This window comes from Carcharodon carcharias, chromosome 6, assembly GCF_017639515.1.
Source record: "Carcharodon carcharias isolate sCarCar2 chromosome 6, sCarCar2.pri, whole genome shotgun sequence".
Classification (NCBI taxonomy): Eukaryota; Metazoa; Chordata; class Chondrichthyes; order Lamniformes; family Lamnidae; genus Carcharodon; species Carcharodon carcharias.
In genome coordinates this window covers 96,541,183-96,562,762 of record NC_054472.1, presented here as the reverse complement: position 1 = coordinate 96,562,762, position 21,580 = coordinate 96,541,183, and the positions used below count along the sequence as shown (strand labels likewise).

Here is a 21,580-nt window from a genome sequence, read left to right as displayed (position 1 = left end):
TGCCTAAGAGTATGGTAGAGATAGGTTCAATCAAGGCATTCCAAGAGGGAATTGGATTATTATCTGAAAAGGCAGAATGTACAGGGCTACGGGGTGAAGGCAAGGGGAGTGGTTCTACATGAAATGCTCCTTCAGAGAGCCAGCACACAATCGATGGGCCGAATGGCCTCCTTCTGTGTTGTATTCTATGATTAATTGATCCTTATATCTAAACAGTTAGAACTATGGGCAGGTTTTTCTGGTTGGTGAGGGGAGGCGGGGCCCCCTTGCCGAAGTGTAGAATGGCGCAGGGATACATTGGGCTTGCGTCCTGACATCATCCCATGTCATTTAGATTTTCAGTTTGGCAGGTGCGCAGCCTTAAGGTTGGCGGGCAGGCCGGGAGCCCAGGCGGGCCTCGGAAAAAGCATGAAACCTCATCCACAGGTGGGATGAGGTTTCATGAAGGCTTTTAAATGTTTATCAAATGTTTAAATAAAAGTTAAGGACATGTCCCAACTCATGTGACAGTGTCATCCACACAGGGAGTGCATAGCGCTTCCTGGTGCACATCACGCTGGGTGGGCCTTAATTGACCCGCCCACGTAAAATGGCGGTGTGCCCCTGACCAGGGGCACCAATCGGAAGGCCGGTCACCAGCGCCCACTCCCCCAACAGGGGGACAATGTTCCCATGGCTCAATTTGGTTGGATATTCAAATTATGCTATCCAGTCTAATACCCAGCTTTTGCATGTAGCTCCAAGTTGTTATAGAGAGTCACTAGCACAAACTTATTGTAACACAGCTACCTCTTGATATTACTTCACATATTTACTCCTTTCATCATGTCTTTATCTTTTGGTTTCTATTTCAGTCAGCAATCTCAATGACCACAAAAACAAATCAGAGACTTACACAGTACTTTTAAACAAGTGAAAGATTTTTTTGTGGTCCATAAGTTTATTTTCAAGATATACCTTGGAATGGGACAGGTTTGTGAGGGAGTAGATGGGTGTGGGGAGAGAGATCACAACAGGGGAGGCCTAAGCTTTACTTGTGGACCTGCTCCTACTGATCCCAGAAGCAAACTGAAAAATACGCGTACCCATTGGAGCCTCTAATAGTGTTAATTTTCTCCCCACTGGGTTGACCTGGAAGGCCAACTAGTAAAAGTTACACTATGTATGGAAAATGGAACCTTGGACATTCTTAGCGCCTGCTCAGGAGACCAGGTTAAAACTGGAGCTTGTTAGTTCCCAGGGGTTCCAAGCAGGTAATTAACTCGACAATATATCACTACTAAACTGACTGGTTTCCACTAAGTGGATCAAAATCGCAGAATCACAGAATGCAGAAGAGGCCCATTGAGTCTGTCTCGACACGTGAGAAACACCTGACCTACCTACCTAATCCCATTTACCAGCACTTGGCCCATAGCCTTGAATGTTATGACATGCCAAGTACCTTGTAAAGGATGTGATGCAACCTGCCTTCACCACCTTCCCAGGCAGTGCATTCCAGACCGTCACCACCCTCTGGGTAAAAAAGATTTTCCTCATGTCCCCCCTAAACCTCTGTCCCTTACCTTGAACTTATGTCCCCTTGTAACTGACCCTTCAACTAAGGGGAAAGGATACTCCCTATCCACCTTGCCCCTCATAATCTTGTACACCTCGAACAGGTTGCCCCTCAGAATCTTGTACACCTCGATCAGGTCGCCCCTCAGACTTCTCTGCTCCAACAAAAACAACCCAAGTCTATCCAACCTCTCTTCATAACTTAAATGTTTCATCCCAGGCAACATCCTGGTGAATCTCCTCTGCATCCCCTCCAGCGCAATCACATCCTTCCTATAATGTGGCGACCAGAACTGCACACAGTACTCCAGCTGTGGCCTCACCAAGGTTGTATACAACTCCAACATGATCTCCCTACTTTTGTAATCTATGCCTCGATTGATAAAGGCAAGTGTCCCGTATGCCTTTATCACCACACCACTAATATGCCCCTCCCCTTCAGAGATCTATGGACACACACGCTAAGGTCCCTTTGTTCCTCAGAACTTCCTAGTGTCATGCCGTCCATTGAATACTTCCTTGTCAAATTACTCCTTCCAAAGTGTATCAACTTACACTTTTCAGGGTTAAATTTCATCTGCCACTTATCTGCCCATTTGACTATCCCGTGTAAATCTTCCTGTAGCCCAAGACACTCAACCTCACTGTTAACAACCCAGCCAATCTTTATGTCATTCGCAAACTTACTAATCCTACCCCCCACATAGTCACCTATGTCGTTTATATAAATGACAAATAATAGGATATCCCTGCGGTACGTCACTGGACACCGGCTTCCAGTCACTGAAGCATCCTTCTGTCATCACCCTCTGTCTCCTACAACTAAACCAATTTTGAATCCATCTCATCAAAGTACCCTGTCTGCCATGTGCATTTGCTTTCTTTATAAGTCTCCCATGTGGGACCTTGTCAAAGGCTTTGCTGAAATCCATATAAACTACATCAACTGCACTACCCTCATCTACACAACAAAAGTTCAATGAAATCTGTTAGGCATGACCTCCATCTGACAAAGCCATGCTGACTATCCCTGATCAAACCTTGCCTCTCCAAGTGGAGATAGATTCTCTCCTTCAGAATTTTCTCCAATAGTTTCCCTACCACTGACGTGAGACTCACTGGCCTGTAGTTCCCTGGCTTATCTCTACAACCCTTTTTAAATATCGGAACCACATTAGCTGTTCTTCAGTCTTCTGGCACCTCCCCGGTGGCCAGAGAGGAATTCAAAATTTGGGTCAGAGCCCCTGCGATCTCCTCCCTTGCCTCCCTCAGCAGTCTGGGACACAAATCATTCGGACCTGAAGATTTTAAGCCTGCCAACACCTCCAATACCTTGTCACTCCCTATATCAATTTGCTAAGAACCTCGCAGTCTCTCTCCCCGATTTCGATACCTTCATCCTCATTCTCTTGGGTGAAGATGGATGTGAAGTATTCATTCAACACTCTAGCGATGTCCTCTGGCTCCACCCATAGTTTGCTCCCTTGGTCCCTTATGGGCCCTACGCTTTCCCTGATTATCCTCTTCCCATTGATATACTTATAGAATATCTTGGGATTTTCCCTACTTTTACCAGCCAGAGATTTCTCATATCCCCTCTTTGCTCTCCTAATTCCTTTCTTAAGCTCTACCCTGTACTTTCTATACTCTACTAATGCCTCCACTGATTTGCTTCCCTTGTACCTGCTAAAAGCCTCTCTTTTCCTTCTCATTGTAACCTGAATATCTCTGATCATCCATGGTCCTCTGGGATTGTTACTCCTTCCTATCACCCTTGAGGGAACATGTTGAGTCTGTACCCTCCCCATTTCCTTTTTGAATGCCCCCACTGCTCCTCTGTAGATTTCCCCACAAGTAACTGTTCCCAGTCTATCTTGGCCGGATCCTGCCTTATTTTACCAAAATCCACTCTCCCCCAATCCAAAACAATTTTTTGCAACTTGTCTTTTTCTTTGTCCATAACAAATTTAAACTGTACTCTGTTGTGGTCGCTATCACTAAAATGCACCCCCACCACCACCTCAGCCACCTGTCCAGCTTCATTCCCCAGGATTAGGTCCAGCACTGTGCCGTCCCTTGTTGGACCCTCTACATATTGATGTAAAAAGTTCTCCTGTACACATTTCAAGAAATCCACTCCATCCAAGCCCTTAACACTATTGATTAAAATTGGTTCCGAAGTCTTACCCAGGAATTAATTTTATCAGGCATAAACTAATCAGTTTATTGATTAGCTCATTATATTGGGCGCTATCATAGAAATATTTCAATGCCTGTAAATAAAAAAGTTGGTGAAGAATGTAACATAACAAGAGCTTTTGTTTCAGTCACGCTGATTTCAGCCCAGGTAAAATGGAATCAGCATCTTGCCTCTTCTGATCTCACTGTCTTCCTGTGGATTGGAATTTTGACCTTTTCTGAGCAGATTAGCAGGACATCCCCTCGAAAAGCAGCAGGGTCATTTTTAAAATATGTGGACATGTGTAGATATGCTTGCAGCCTGACTGCAATTTTAACCCAAGGCCTGCACAGTGAAGCTGTCATGACTTTCCCACCAGATCAACCTGGTGCAAAGAGATCTGGAATCAGAAAGGTTGGTTATTTTATTTTCTGTCCTTGTGAATCAAGAGTAACAGGACCCAACTGTTGTATCTTGGGCCGGCCCTGTTCCAGACATCCATCTCTTTCCCTTGACAATGGTTATTCCCTACGCCTGCCCTACGCACTTGCCTGAGTGCTGAGGACCATCAATCCGTCAGGTCTCCAGTTGACGTCTCTCCCACCCCACTGCGCCGATCGGCCGGTTTCCTTTCCTCCTCAACCCCACCCACAAAACTGCTACTGAGAGTTGAAAGCTGGGCTCTAGGATCGCCATTATTTGTTCACAGTCACAGAATAAATTGCCACAAAAAGAAAAGTGGTATAAGTATTGATAGATCTGCTGCACATGCTTGCAATGGAAGTCAAGCTCCAACTTCAGATAAGCATATTTGGCCGCCACACTACATGAAAAATTCATTGTTTGGATATTTTCACTTGATCTAAGTAACCAAGTGAGGCTGAAAAATTGACAACTCTCCTGTAGACTAGGTTGTGAATAACTACATAACACAACCATCTGAGGTGTTACAATCATCAAAGAGAGACAGGGGGCTAAATTTGATAGCCTCTGAAAAGAGATGCAGTGATTATTATGTACAGTTAACCTGTGCCCAGTGATTAAAATGCAAACAGCATACCGACTTTGTGCTGCCTGCTCATTTCAATGATTTCAGCATCCAGCCAATACGAACCATGCTGTTGACTGAATGGCACATTAGCAAATTAGTGTGAGTGGCTAGCATCTCTTAAAGCTCCCCTGCACTATTTAAAGTTTGCCTGCACCTCCTAAAGGTGAGGCCTAACATCTGCTCTATCAAGGACCTGGTGGTGAAATGTGCAGCATTGTATCTCTCTTCAGCAGCACCATTTGGATGGGAGCCAGGTGTCATCAGCCACGTTTTCTGGGGCTACCCTTGTCCCCAAGAAGCCAGCCTTGTAAGCACCTCAGTCCTAACCCTGTGGCACCTGTGAGTGGGTCAGGATGTAAGAGTCGTGTGAGCTTCCTGTGCACTAGCACAAACCTGCAGGATTTGCCTTCTGTGATTGCGAATCAGCTGGATGTTCAGACAGTGAAATCCTTTTCCATTAATGAATCTCACAGGCAGCTGCCAGGGAGTTCTCAAGGCCACCTGCGATCAGTCGATGACGCTCTGCATTTGCGGGAAACCAGATATCGCTGTGAAGCCCACTGCCCTGGCAGCATGCTTGCCTCCATCTTGCCCGTCCCTTATAGTCCTTCGCCCCACAGCCCCCCCACACAGTCCTGTTTCTGTCTCACTCCTTCCTGCTGGTCCTTCCCCCGACCAGTCCTGCCTCCGTCTTACCCCTCTCCACTGGTCATACTTCCTGTGCCCAGCCTTGGTAATGCTTGGTATGGAGCACCTGGTATGGAGTAGTGAAGGCTTAAAAGGAAGATGAAAGCTATGTCCACTGACCTCAAAGTCACGGAAGAAGTGAAGCTCGCCAGATACACACCAATTATAAAATCGTAAAACAGAACGTTCTAATTACCCGCTGGCAGGGATTTTAATTTGGAGAAGGAATGTATTTCCAGCAAGTTGGCCTTTTAATGAGCATTCATGACATGCAAATAAATGCAAATGTGGTTCCTGACATTGCTCGCTGGGAAACTTGACTCACCTTAAAAGTTGGGCGAACAAAATTCCAAACTCTTCTCCCGCTGTTGGGAAACTGATTTTTTGACTCACGCCGAATTAATGCCACCGTCCGCCACGATTCCCACTGCTGGCAGAAGCCGAATATTCTGTCCCAAGTCTTCAAATACCCCATCCTACCAATTGCACTACTAGCCTCACACACAGCCCCACCATTCACCTACCAACATTTTTATCAATGAGGAGAATTCGCACCTAAAATTCATATGGTCCACTGGACCTTCACACAGCTAGCGTTACTGCAAGCCTCACACCTATATCTCACAGCTTGCACACTGCCAACTATTCAACAATGACAGCCAGATTGCCCATACAGATTGCACAACAGTCACTCACACACTTCATCCTCGCTAACAGGCTGGGGATAAGTGTACCTGCATGTCCTAACCCCATGGAGGAGGTAATTATTGGGCTGAGGCTGTGGCCAGCAATGGGGTGGAAACCACTGAAGATCATGGTATCTTCATACCTTATCCTCCTCCTCATATCCAACTTCCTCTGCATCACTCACTCAGTTCTGATTTACAAGCCGCAGATGGGGTAAGCGTTCACCTTTTAGTCTCCCCACACTATAATCACTTACACTTGTGCCTTTCTCCTTTCAGATATCCAAGAAAGTGACCCGATCAGGCAGTGGGGAATGGCAAAAAAACAGTGATAATGAAGTTGCACTGCCACTTGATTTCACACTCACAGCTATCGGCTCAGATACAGACACTGCGTATAATTTTTTGGATAGATTAGAGGTTGGATCTGCAAGTTTATGGACGCAGGTCATTTGTCTCCAGCCAGACTTGGAGGAAAGGGTCATGTGGGTGCCAGCTCACTAAGGGCGAGGTCACATATGGATTCTCACGCACAAGACTTAGGAGGATTTTGATTGGGCAGCCTACAGAAAAAGGCTAATGGGTTGTGCATAACAATGTACTTGATGCAAGAGAAAGTCTGCCAATGCCAAGGGCCTTGCACAGAGCTTGGATCCCATCCTTTCTGGCATGGAAGTGGAGGTCAAATTCATTTGCACATTTGTGGATCCAATCATGATGCAATGTCTGATGAGCGACAATACAACTTTCAGTGAGCACAAGCAGCAGTCACCCAAAATCTGAATGCTGCCAATCAGGCTCAGACTGCTATCATCATGGCTGTGGCTTATGGCATTCAATGGGCAGAGTGCTGCACCAGTCCAGAAATCTGCCCACAAACACCTTGCTGGGATTGTTGAAGCACCACCCAGGTGAGTGGTTGTGGCTACTATAGGAAGTCATAAGCCAATTGGCTAATATTTGGGAAATTGCTGGAATCCATTATTAAGAAAGTAATAACAGGACATTTTGAAAATCATAATGCAATCAAGCAGAGTTGATATGGTATGAAAGAGAAGTAATGATTGATAAATTAATTGGATTTTTTGGGGGGATGTAACAACACAGTGGATAAAGGGGAGCCAGTAAATGTAGTGTTTGGATTTCCAAAAGGCATTTGGTAAGGTGCCACGGAAAAGGTTACTACACAAGATAAGAGCTCATGGCGCTGGGATGATATATTCACATGGATAGAGGATTGGCTAATTAACAGAAAACAGGGAGTCAGGCTAAATGAGTCACTTTCAAGTTGGCAAACTGTAACTAGTGGAGTGCTACAGGGATCAGTGCTGGGGCCTCAACTATTTATGATCTATACTAATGACTTGGATGAAGGGACTGACTGCACTGTAGCCAAATTTACAGACGATACAAGATAGGTGGGAAATAAAGTTGTGGGGTGGAGACAAAAGGCATGATTTTACGACAGGCTTCAGAACCATGATGTCAGGATGCAATGGGGGTTGGGAGCCTATAGTTGCTGGCAGCAGGACCGCCTCAGTGATTTTACCAAAGGCGAGCTCTGAATTGGCTACCTTTGGGCTTGCTGTCCAATTAAGGATGGGCTCTTGATTGTGCCAGCCAATCAGAGGGCCGGCATTTCTAGAAGACTCCAAGCATGGTGGGTGCTACTGAGGTAGGCAGGAGACCTAAGGCAGACTCCAGGTAGGTAAATTAAAAATTAAAAAATCAGGAGACCAAGAGCGAGAAGGGCTCTGCCTGCAGCCTTCTCTTTGGACCACAGAGCCTCTGGCTCCAATGGCCCTCAGGCTACCACCATGGAGGCTGTATCTGTTAAGCTGATGGTCTCCCCTCATCGTGGTGGAGGCACTGCACTGACAGCAAAATTGCCTCTTCCTCTCATGATCTTGCTCCTCAGCTGCTGGCAAGGGCAGTCCCTCCATGATGGTGTAGTATGCAGATGACCACCAGAAATCTTGACACCTGCTCTTCCATAGCAGTTCAGGCAGTAGAAGTGTTGTTTCAGCATGCCAATGTCTGCCCTATCGCAACCCCTGTGACAGCGTAGCTTTCATTGTACACATGCTGTGTGCATGTGCATGGGGTATGTATTGGAGTCGTCAGCCATGTTGGCAGCAGCAAGGCCTTGTCACCCAATAGCTATCCTTTTGGGAGGCGGAAATACAGCTGGTACAACAAATTGTTACAAAATGAAAGCATCATGGCTGCTGTTAAGGATAGCAGACATGGACTTGCATGATTCTGTGTGTGTGGTCGCACACCAGTTGAACGCTGAGCGATTGAAATCCTTCTTGCTTCCGCTATGTGACAGAGTTGACTTGTGATGCCTGCAAAGTGATGTGTGTACAGTCTGTTGTGCCAGCTGTATTTCAGCTTCCACAGCAAACAAGAGGATGGCCACTGAGTGACAAGGGCTTGCTGCTGCCAACATGGCTGATAACTCTGGTACATACCTCATGCACATGTGCACAGCATGCGTACAATAGTGGCACCCTCCACCACGGGGAACTGTGCTATCCGAACAAAGCCATGTGCTCACTCCAACTGCTTCTCTCTGGTGCAAGAGAGTGAAATGTAGTTAAATCTCTTCGACAACCTCAGTGAACTCCCTCATGCAACAGTGGATGGCAAACTGCAACATGTTACAAATATCTCCAGCTCCAGCCTGAAACAAGCCAAACGCAAGGAAGTTCATCACCAGAGTCACCTTCATAGCCATTGGTAACGCAGTCCTTGGCCTACTCTGAAATTGCAGTTGTGGCTGCAGCAGTGGCATATTTCAGTGAGGACATGTTCACTGAAGCGCAGGTGTGTTACACGTTGTTCCTCGCTGAGGTTCATATTGGAGAATTGCTCCCTGAACATCCTGGGTGGATATGGCCTCCTGCTGAGTGTCCTTCTCCCCCACTTTCTTCTCCCTCTACTAGCACTTGTCCTGATCTGTGTGGTCTCTGTGCATTCTCCAAGCAATGCTGTATTCCAAGGGAACTGTTTACTATGTCCTTTGTCTGGGAGTAGCTTGTTTGTACAGAAGCCTTGAATCCAGTAAAAACTTCACCAATCCCTGTAGACTGCTATAATTTGAAACATCTATCGGAAAGCACCAAACACTTGTGGAATTGAAACAAAGCTGGAAAAAAAAATCAATGAACACTTGTGGTGGGGGAGGGACAGTCCTTCCTGCTGCTGAATGTGTGCTCAGCTGTGCAGTTAAGAGATGGTGTTGGGTGCAGCTTTGGGTTCCATAATGGTAGCATTGGTATCAAATCTAGGGAGGTGGTAGCATAGTGGTAAGCATCACTACACTAGTAAAACTGAAACCCAGGGTAATGCTCTGGGGACCTGGGTTCAAATCCCACCACTGGAATTAAAAGTCTGATGATGACCATGTAACCAGTATCAATTGTTGTAAAAACCCATCTGGTTCACTCTTTAGGGAGGAAATTTGTTGGCCTACATGTGACTCCAGACCCATAGCAAGGTGGTTGACTCTTAAATGTCCTTTGTGTGATGGAATGCAAGCCACTCAGTTGGATCAAACTGCTGCAAAGCCTAAAAGGAATAAAACTGGCCAGACCACCCAGCATCGACCCAGGCACCAGTAATGACAACGGCAAAGTCTTCCTGACTAACATCTGGGGGCCAGTGCCAAAATTGGGAGAGCTGTCTCACTGGCTCGTCAAGCAACAGCCTGATATAGTCATCCTCATGGAATCATACCTGACAGATAATGTCCCAGACACCACCATCACCATCACTGTCCCACCAAAAGGACAGACCCAGCAGAGGTGGTGGCACAGTGGTATACAGTTGGGAGGGAGTTGTCCTGGCATCAAGTCAAACATGGGCAAGGAAACCTCCTACTGATTACCACGTACCACCACCCCTCAGTTAATGGTTCAGTATTCCTCCAATTGGAGAAAGCACTGAGAGTGGCAAGGGCGCAGAACTCTAGATGGGACGTCGATGTCTATCACCAAGAGTGGCTCGGTAGAAACAGACTGAACTGGCTGAGTCCTAAAGGACATAGCTGCTAGACTGGGTCTGCACCAGAGGCACCTTCATAGCCATTGGTAACGCAGTCCTTGGCCTACTCTGAGATTGCAGTTGTGGCTGCAGCAGTGGCATATTTCAGTGAGGACATGTTCACTGAAGCGCAGGTGTATTACACGTTGTTCCTCGCTGAGGTTCATATTGGAGAATTGCTCCCTGAACATCCTGGGTGGATATGGCCTCCTGCTGAGAGTCCTTTTCCCCCACCTTCTCCTCCCTCTACTAGCACTTGTCCTGATCTGTGTGGTCTCTGTGCATTCTCCAAGCAATGCTGTATTCCAAGGGAACTGTTTACAATGTGAGGGTGGTGAGGGAACCAAGAAGAGGGAAAAACATACTTGACCTCATCCTCAACAACCTGCCTGCTGCAGATGCATCTGTCCATGAATGTATCGGTAGGAGTGACCAGCGCACAGTCGTTGTGAAGGCGAAGTCCTGCCTTCACATTGAGGATCCCTCTATCGTGTTGAGTGGCACTACCACCATGCTAAATGGGATAGATTTTGAACAGATCCAGTCAAACAAGACTGGACAATATTGAGGCGCTGTGGGTCATCAGCAGCGAATTGCATTCAACCACAATATGTAACCTCATGGCATACCCCACACTCTACCATTCCAATCAAGCCTGGGGATCAACCCTGGTTCAATGAAGAGTGCAGAAGGGCATGCCACGAGCAGCGCTAAGCATACCTAAAAATGAGATGTCAATCTGGTGAAGCTACAACAAAGGACTACTTCCATGCCGAACAGCTTAAGCAGCAAGTGATAAACAGAGCTAAGCGATTTCACAATTAACGGATCAGACCTAGGATGTGCAATCCTGCTACCAGTCGTGAATGGTGATGGACAATTAAACCACTCATTGGAGGAGTAGGCTCCACAAATATCTCCATCCTGAATGATGGGGGAGCCCAGCACATCAGTGCAAAAGATAAGGCTGAAGCATTCGCAACAATCTTCAGCCAGAAGTGCTGAGTGGATGACCCATCTCGGCCTCCTCCAGGGGTCCCCAGCATCACAAATGCCAGTCTCCAGCCAATTTGATTCACTCCACGTGATATCAAGAAATGGCTGAAGGCACTGGATAGCGCAAAGTCTATGGGCCCTGACAATATTACGGCAATAGTACTGAAGACTTGTGCTCCAGAACTTGCCGTGCCCCTAGCCAAGCTGTTTCAATACAGCCACAACACTGGCATCTACCCGGCTATGTGGAAATTTGCCCAGGCATGTCCTGTACACAAAAAGCAGGACAAATCCAACCGGCCAATTACTGGACTGTCAGTCTACTCTCCATCATCAGTAAAGTGATGGAAGAGGTCACCAATAGTGCTATCAAACAGCACTTGCTCAGTTTAGGTTCTGCCAGGGCCAACAGCTCCGGACCTCACTAGCCTTGGTTCAAACATGGACAAAAGAGCTGAACTCCAGAGGTGAGGCAAGAGTGACTGCCCTTGACATCAAGACAGCATTTGACTCAATGGGGCATCAAGGAGCCCTAGCAAAATTGCAGTCAATGGGAATCGGGGGAAAACTCTCCGCTGGTTGGAGTCATACCTAGCACAAAGGAAAATGGTTACGGTTGTTGGAGGTCAGTCATCTCAGCTCCAGGATATCACTGCAGGAGTTCATCAGGGTAGTGTCCTAGATCTTCAGCTGCTTCATCAATGACCTTCCTTCCATCGTAAGTCCAGAAGTGGGGATGTTTGCAGATGATTGCACAATGTTCAGCACCATTCGCGATTCCTCAGATACTGAAGCAGTCCATGCCCAAGTGCAGTATGACCTGGACAATAACCAGGGCTGACAAGCAGCAGGTAACATTTGCACCACACAAGTGCCAGGCAATGAGCATCTCCAATAAGAGAGAATCTAACTATTACCCCTTGACATTCAGACGCATTACCATCACTGAATCCCCCACTATCAACATCCTGAGGGTTACCATTGACCAGAAACTGAACTGGACGGCCATATAAATACTGTGACTACAACAGCAAGACAGAGGCTAGGAATCCTGCAGCGAGTAACTCACCGCTTGACTTCCCAAAAGCCTGTCCACCATCTACAATGCACAAGTCAGGATTGTGATGGAATACTCCCCACTTGCCAGGATGTGTGCAACTCCAACAACATTCAAGAAGCTTGACACCATCCAGGATAAAGCAGCCCACGTGATTTGCACCCCTTCCACAAACATTCACTCCCTCCACCACTGACGCATAGTGTACCATCTACAATACGCACTTCAGGAACGTACCAAGGCTTCTGAGACAGCACCTCACAATCCTACAAACATGACCATCTAGAAGACAAGGGCAGCAGATAGATGGGGACATCACCACCTGGAAGTTCTCTTCAAAGCCACTCACCATCCTAACTTGGAAACGAATCGCCGTTCCTTCACTGTTGCTGGGTCAAATCCTGGAATTCCCTCCCTAATAGTACTATGGATGTACCTACATCACATGGACTGCAGCGGTTCATAAAGGCAGCTCATCACCATCTTCTCAAGGACAATTATGGATGGGCAATGAATGCACAGCCAGCAAAAACCACATCCGATGAATGAATAAAAAAAAATCGATATGATACCCCGAATGGTGCCATGATCTGCCTGCTCTGCTTACTTCTGGCTGATGTTCAATGTGCATGGTCACACTTTCATCAATCTGGCGCGGATGCAATTCTGGAGCTCTAACAGCACTCTTAACACCTAAAAGATAGCCACAATCGATCCCAACCTCTCACCCACAAGCCTTTTCCCCATATTTCATTCATGTCATAGGTATCCCCTTTTCGTTGGTTTGAATTGTTTATTGTAAACTTGGCCTAAATCTAAGCAAAAGCAAATTTTGGGAAACTATGCATCAATTTTCATCTCATTTACTGACATTTGTGGTTTAATTGTTGTTGCTAGGCACTGGTAAAATGCATTTCACCTTTCATTCTCAAGAATCTTTCATTATTTTTGGCACGTTGCAATATAGCAAAACTAGTAATTATTCTTTGTGTTATTAACAGTATGTTAGTATGATGTCCCTTTGTCTACTGTTTTAACAGAGGATAATTCATTATATATCTGTTAACAATAATTTTAGGCTGTACTGTTTTAAAGTTTCAAATTTGTTCATAATGTATTTTATAAATTTAAGGAAGAATAAGGCATCAATTTAGTAATCATTTTGTGACCTCCTGAAAGATGCTCATAAATATGAAAAATTACAAGTATATCAAAACAGTTGTGAAATCACAGTATATCACTATAATAATTGATAACAGTTAAATTGCCAATTGCTTAGGAAACACTGGCAAATTATTTGACTAGAAAAATAACAAATGAATTACCTACCACAGAAAGGCAGTTTGAAAGCAGAGCTCCATCTTGGTTTAACATATTGGACACAGTTATTGCAGGAAGATTCATGCTCTGTGGGTTGAACTGAAGTAGCCCATTCTGAGGCATTGAGTGGCAGATTGAGTGGTAGCTGGATTCTGTGTCAGCCAAGTGAAGAAGTGAATGGTCCGGCATGGTAGGTGGAGTAATAGGAGGGATATCCAAATCCTCATCTCCGATGTTTGGGACTGGATAAGACTGTGGAATAAAGTGGCACTTTAATAGATATCTTGAGGATTGTCTGCATTTAAAAAAAAATCATAGCTCCCTCAAGCAAAATCAATCTCCACCATAACATTGCCTAAGGGATAAATGAAACTCAGTGTGGTATTTCTAGCCACCAGGATAGACAATTGCAAGCAGAATTTGTCATTTTATTTTGTAGGGTATCATACAACCACTCAACTCAGCCAGTGCAGGAGATGAATCCAAATCTGCCCCCACATAGACCAAACCAAACAATTCTGGAATCTGAACTTAAAGGTCTAAAATAACAACTTGAAATGCTTATTTCAAACTTATGGAATTCATTATTCTCATTAAATGGAAAAATCTAATGCTAATTACAGTTTATTTCAAATCGCTGAGAATTAGCACAAGTGTTTAAAAAGTGATTTAAAACTATCATTGGTAGTAGCAAAAATGTGCAATGACAAATAAAGGCTGCAGGATGTATAATGCAAATCAACTTTGTCATGCAAAATAGCATGAGTATCTCATTTTTTAGTGTATGCAAAACATTGAATGTCTCTACTGAATAAGAGCTCTCTTAGTGACAGTGAGTGGCTGAACCATACAGCCAGGAAGTGCTTCAGGTTTGAGCTAGCAGTAAAAATACTCAATGTTATCACATCTTTTAGAAACATCTCAAAGCACTTCACATGTTATGAATTATTTTGATGCAGAGATGCAAGCATCAATCAATAAAACATTGAACTGAGTAGCTAAAATAATAGATTACAACTCAGAGGTAGTACGAACAAATTATATAGTGTACTTCCTCCAGTGCTTGACATTGATGCACAGAAGAGACATGCAAGTGTCAGAAGCAGTGTCAAGAAGAGCAAAGAGGCTGATCCTGAGAGGGCATTTTTAGCCCCCCAAAATGGGAGGAGGGTCAAATTTTTAACAAACAGAAGCAGGCAAACTCTCCACACCCTCCCTCCACTGATCTGGACCACCTCCATGACCTCTGACCCCAAACCTCTTCCCTATCCTTCTGCGGTCATGAACTACCCCCATCCCCCCAAGATGTTCCTGTGAGCTCCCCCATGCCTGACCCTGTGATCACCAATCACCCATGCAATTTTGCTAACCATCAGTTTGGCTGCTGGATAGGAAACCTGGCAAAAACTATTAAAACATCCTCGAAAGCAGAGATACCTGACAATTCCAGATTCCTGTCCATGGCTCCTTCCCTCTGTTACAGAATAAATATCCAGGCCCTGGACTGAATTTTGAGGAAAGACTAGGGAAACTGTTCTTTCTAGTCTTGAAAGCAGGCACTTGATAGGTGATGCTAAAGTGGTATTTAAGCAACTAAACAGTACAGGAAAGGTAAATCTGAGAAATTCATTTGAAATAAATTACAAGGCTAGGGAAAACAGGCAGAGGTTCAAATTAGCTAGAAACGCATTTAGGACTGATCTTGGGAAGCTTTTCTTCACAAAAAAAAATCAATATATGGAATGGATTTCCAGTTAGTGTAGAGGGGACAAAAACCCTGGAAGTATTTAAGAAATAATTGGATGCAATGGGGAAAATTCAGGGTCTTTGAACATGGATGAATTAGGATGGGCCAAATGGCTGCATTCATTCATAATTGCCTTGTGAACTGTGAATACAGTGACTGTTTTTATTTAGGCAAATATAGGAGTGATCTTTAGATACAACAGGATTCCACATACAGGGTCAGCATCAGGTGATGCTGTGGCAGGCACTGGTGTCTTATTTAAAAGGTTGCCAATACTGAATCTAATGGCGACTGCCTAGAAAGCTAAGAAAATAAGGGAACCTGCAGCCAGGATGGACGAAGGAAGATACTGGGTGACCCCACAGTTCAGTGATGCCTCCCTGCAGGTTCTCCCCCAGGCTGCAAGGGTAAGGCAGGCGGTCCTCCTCCCCAGGGATGGGAGTAGTAGATGGGCCACCTCACCAAGCAATCCTGGATGGAGGTCACAGAGGAGGTTCAGTAGTCAGGGGGTCATCCGGAGAACCCGATCTTCAGTACTGCAAGTATGTCAATGATCTTGTTCAGTCCGCCAAGTTGAGTACTCCAGACTTCTTTTCCCTTTGGGCCTTCCATGTGGCAACACAAGGGAGTGCATTCGGTGGAGAGGGAGTGACCACTCTGTTAGTGGCAATGGTGTCAAGGCAGCAGTGTATTCTGTCACAGGCATGGCACACCTTGGTGATAGGCACCCATCTGTCTTTGCTGACCCCCACCACGTCGCTTGAGGTCAACCGCATATAGAGGAGGCATTTGGGTGTGTCCATCACGGACCACTGGGCTGCCACCAGCATGGGCGTTGTGCTCCTCTCTGTGGGGTGACTAACAGTGTGCTTGCAGGAGAAGACAGCCCATAACATAAAGAAACAGACCAAGACAGGTGGAGGCATTCCATTCCTCTTTATCCTGACTCCCATGGAGGAAGCTAGAGACCTTAGAATTGGCAAGACAGCATGGCAGCCGCTCCAATGCTGATGGCAAGACAGCAGTGCCCAGCCAAGAGACTGAGTAACTGATTGTAGAGGTACAAGGTTGCATATGACATACACAAGGCATAGCTCTCAAGTATCCACCACTGAACACATAGAACTGGAAGGATAGTTGGAATGCTGTAATGGGAAACCCAAAACCCTTCAATTTATCTGTTTTAACATGCAGGTCAGCCAAAGAGCAGACAGCTGGTGAGAACAGGGAACAGCTGCCCACCTCTGAGGTGGATGAGGTAGCCTCAGAGGATGGACACACTCTCTCATCATTCCCCTGTACCCTCCACCAGCGCAGATACTCTCACATTGTTAGTATCTGATCATGATTAGTTTCAGGGTCACAATCTGGCGAGCACATCACAGACATGCCTGAGCAGCTGACGGGTGCTGTGACAGCTGAGGCCACTGAGAGTTCGAGGACTGTGGAAGGACAGGTCCATGCTGAGCCCCAGGCTGATGATGTGTCTCTGGAGTCATTGCTAATATGACAACTGCTGCAGTTGCAGCATGAGGTGAGGGAATATCTGGCGAAGATTCCAGAGCCTATATGCACCTTGACACAGACGATTGAGGAGTGCATCCAGGCCATGATTGCTGCCACAAGCATGAGCGCACTTGGATTCCTCCACGGAAAGACTGATGACCCTCAAAGAGCCTGATCCAGCAGACCACCCAGTGGATGCCGGAGATGCATACAGACCGTGTCCAAGAGCTCTACTGCAGCAGTGGCAAAGCGAGAGGGGAACAAGGCACCTGCAGTGTCCACCAGGTTCTCCCGCTCCTTGGGCAGCAGGGTGGTACAAGTGTGCCTTGCTTTCCGCACCTGAAGGCTTCTGTCAGGGCCCTCCAGGTGTGGACAGTGGCTCCTCAGTTCCTTTGTCAGTGACACCAGTGGCTCAATTAGCCACAATGGCAGGGGAGGGTCCTACGCCAAAACTGTACACAGTACTCTAGGCTTGGTCTCACCAATGCCCAGTACAGTTGTAACAAGGCTTCCCTACTTTTAACCTCCATCCTCATTGCAATGGAGACCAATACTCCATTTGTTTTTCTAATTGCTTGTATGTTAACTTTTTGTGATTCATGTTCAAAGACACATACAGCCCTCTGTACTGTAGCATTCTATAGCCTCTCTCAATTTAAATACAATGTTGCTTTTCTATTCTTCATACCAGACTGGATAACCTCACATTTTCTCACGTTACACTCCATCTGCCAATTTTTTGCCCACTTAACCAAACTATATCCCTTTGCACACTCTTTGTATCCTCCTCAACTTGCTTTCCTACCTAGCTTTGTCTTGTTAGCAAATTTGGCTACAATACACTCCGTCTTGTCATTCCAGTCATTAATATAGAACACACATATCTTCTCGAGCAGGTTTCGGGCATTGCTTTTAGCAAGAATATCAGAACAACATATCCATATCATGTGTTCCTATCCTCATCTGCAACCATACTGTCTTTTCTGCAGTTTCACATACAGACGTCCTTGTAATCTACTGACAACTATATTAACAAATGCCTTCCGGCCACACTAAATGCATTCTTTTTTTCTTTTCCATTAAAATGCCTGAGCAGTTCTGTCTATTGAAATCAAATGTGAATAACATTTTTAATTCCTTCCTGTTGGATGCAAGACTCCACCAGGGAAGTCAAACCTCACAAAATATACCCCATAACATTGCAAATTTTTTTTCTTACAATCCAAACAAGCACACATGGCCTAAAAGTGATGTGCAGGCAAAATATGGTGTGATACTTTAAGTCACCATTGCAAATTGTCAAAGCAGTGATAGTGTCAGCATTCACACTTGCCACACCGTTAATAGACTTGGCTATGTAGCTGAGGGCATATCCTTTCTTCACTTTCTCTCTCATTCAGTTCACAAAGATATTTGTTCTGCACCATCAAAAATTGTCATCACTCTGATGCCATCAAAATTTCTAGCTACACTTTATTCTTAATTATGTTTTATAGCTTCCCTTTTTGCCTCTTAACAGATTTCCTCTTGCATTTCCTTCTTTTTATGAGATTGGGTAATATTAATTTGATCATGTGTTGCTGCATTGGAAATGCTGTAACCTCCAGGGCTACAGACTAAGTGCTGGAAAGTGGGATTAGGTTGTTTCGCTCTTTTTCAGCTGGCACAAAAGACAATGAGCTGAATGCCTCCTTCTGTGCTGCAAATTTTCTATAGGCGGAATTTTCCCTGAATTGAACTAAGTGTGGTGGCGGGCCTGAAAAAAGACGTTTTACCCTCCAGCTGCTAGGGCAGATTTTGGCGCTGCACCATCCGCTTCCCACCTCATTGATTATGCAGCCGCAGGAAACATGCTGTTTCATTGGCGGGTGGCCACTGAATCACCTGCCACACCGTTAGCTCATAATTTCCTCATTCCAGGTGCCATATCTAAACTGCAGCTGTGCACACAGTTCTCAATGCTTCCAGCCCAGGACTGCAACAGCAGGTCGAAGGCTAGGAATCCTTTTTTTTTTAATTCGTTCATGGGATGTGAGTGAGTTAATCAGCTCAGGATTCCTAGCCTCTGACCTGCTCTTGTGGCCACAGTATTTATATGGCTAGTCCAGTTCAGTTTCTGGTCAATGGTAACCCCCAGGATGTTGATAGTGGGGGATTCAGTGATGGTAATGTCATTGAAGGTCAAGAAGCAATGGTTAGATTCTCTCTTGTTAGAGATGGTCATTGCCTGGCACTTGTGTGGTCCAAATGTTATTTGCCACTTGTCAGCCCAAGCCTAGATATTGTCCAGGTCCTGCTGCATTTGGACACAGACTGATTCAGTATCTGAGGAGTCAGTGAATGCTGCTGAACATTGGCAATCATCAGCAAACATTCCCACTTTTGATCTTATTATGGAAGGCAGGTCATTGACGAAGCAGGTGAAGATGGCTGAGCTGAGGGCACTACCTTGTGAACTCCTGCAGTGATGTCCTGGAGCTGAGATGATTGACCTCCAACAACCACAACCATCTTCCTTTGTGCTAGGTATGACTCCAACCAGTGGAGTGTTTTCCCCCGATTCTCTTTGACTCCAGCATTTATTGCCCATTCCTAATGGGTGGTGAGGTGGTGGTGGTGATTAAAGTAACACACCTTCTGACTCCCCAAAGCCTGTCTACCATCTACAAGGCAAAAGTCAGGAGTGTGATGGAATACTCCCCACTTACCTGGATGAGTGCAGCTCCAACAGCACTCAAGAAGCTTCACACCATCCAGGACAAAGCAGTCTGCTTGATTGCCATCCCTTCCACAAACATCCACTCCCTCCACCACCAACACACAGCGGCAGCAGGATGTACCATCTACAACATATACTGCAGGAACTCACCAAGGCTCCATAGTCAGCATCTTCCAAACCCACAACCACTACCACCTAGATGGACAAGGATGGCAGGCACATGGGAGCACCATCACCTGGAAGTTCCCCTCCAAGTCACTCACCATCCTGACTTCGAAATATATTGCTATTCCTTCACTGTCGCTGGGTCAAAGTCCTAAAACTCCTTCTCTAACAGCACTGTGGGTGTACCTACACCACATGGACTGCAGCAGTTCAAGAGGGCAGCTCGCTACCACCTTCTCAAGGGCAATTACAGATGAGCAATAAATGCTGGCCTAGCCAGAGAAGCCCACATCCCATGAAAGAATGAAAAAAACACCTCACAAGCCTATTACACATTCACTGGCATCTCACTCACTGCTAGTTCAAGGGACATTACCACTCACTCTCACGCACACACCCTCGCATCTCCATTTGGCCTCATCTCCTCTGGAGACTGCCTCCTCAGCCCTCACCATCTTGAGGCCATTTGCATAAATCAACATGTGTCCCCACACGCACCCTGGGATACCCCCTTCCCCAAGCAAGCTCTAGCCTTGCAGCCAGTGAAAAGGCACCCTGCCTTACTGCTGATCTGGTAGGTAGAGACTAAAAGTGATGTGGTGTTGCCTGCGAAGCCTGGCGCTGATGACCACAAGTGCTGCCTGAAGCAAGGTAGGCGATCAAACCTCAAAGTCCCGAACGTACTGCAGCCTGCGAGGTGCACGTCACTAATGTTCTATTGTGAAACATGCCAGCATGATAATGAGCTCATGATTCAGCGTGCCAGGATGATTCCAGTGAGAATGGCTTATAATGAAATTCTAAAGTATTGAAATTAGGTATCCAAATGTCCCGATGCTGGGAAATGTGGCTCACCATTGACGGGTGGAACAGACGATCGCAAACTGGTTTTATGACAACGTGAAACCAATTTTTGCTTTCCCCCGATATTTTCCGCTCCCGCCCACTATGACGCCCACTGCAAATGGGAGCGGAAAGTCCTGGCCCATGTTTCTATGTTGCAATAAAAATTATAATGTTCAAATATGATCATAACATACAGGAAAACCTAAACGTGCAAGCAGTGCTTAATAGAAGTACACTTTTGACTTCCTATTACCTTCAGATTGTAGCACAACAGACTCAAACCCTGCTGGCTTGAAAGGGATGAAATCAAGCCCCATATACTTTATTCTGACACAGTTCCTTCCATACCAACCACAACTTATATGACATGTTTGCATACTAGGCTGCACGACTACCGCATTCATAACTATTCTTTCAAAGTTATTAAACCTAAATATATCTCAAGAATGATGGCTTTATAAATAATAATTTGGTTTACAATGAGATAGGGCAGGATTTTACAGACCTTGCCTGCCTGCCGCTGGGACTGTCTGGACCCGCTGAAAGTTAATGGACTTTTGACAGGGTTGCTGCATGCCCCGTGGCGGGTCCTGCCGCATCGCGGCCAGAAAATCAGCCTTAGTCTCCTATAGTAAACAATCCTGGAGCAAATGGAAGTCGAGCCGATATGAGCGCTAAAGTCTAAACATCATACCACTGATTTCGAAACATAACGGACCATTTCTCAAAAAAATATAGGGGCAGAGTCTTCTGCCTGTTGGGTGGGCCGGTCGGGAGCGGGCAGGCCTGGAGCCAGTTGACACCCGCGATTGGCTGTGCGCTGCCATTTTACGGGGCACGTGACGCGTGCTCGGTACTGCTCAGTGCTACCTGTGCGGGTGGGGGGGGAGGAGGGAGAGTTGGTGCCTGCACTCTTTCGCATGTGTGCGCGGAAGAATGCTGAAATCTCCCTACGGCCCAGAGCTGCCTCAGGGAGATTAAATTTATATTTAAACTTTGAAATAAAGAGAGAAAAAA

General features: G+C 45.8%; 1 protein-coding gene across 4 annotated transcripts in view; it reads right to left on the bottom strand.

Annotated features, from left to right (window-relative positions):
- tox (thymocyte selection-associated high mobility group box) overlaps positions 1–21,580 on the bottom strand; it is a 278,982-nt gene that overhangs the window by 97,807 nt on the left and 159,595 nt on the right. For all 4 annotated transcript variants that reach the window (XM_041189002.1, XM_041189003.1, XM_041189001.1 and 1 more), the window contains exon 3: positions 13,590–13,832. In XM_041189002.1, the coding sequence (XP_041044936.1) occupies positions 13,590–13,832 (243 nt within the window). The remainder of the gene's footprint in view (positions 1–13,589; positions 13,833–21,580) is intronic.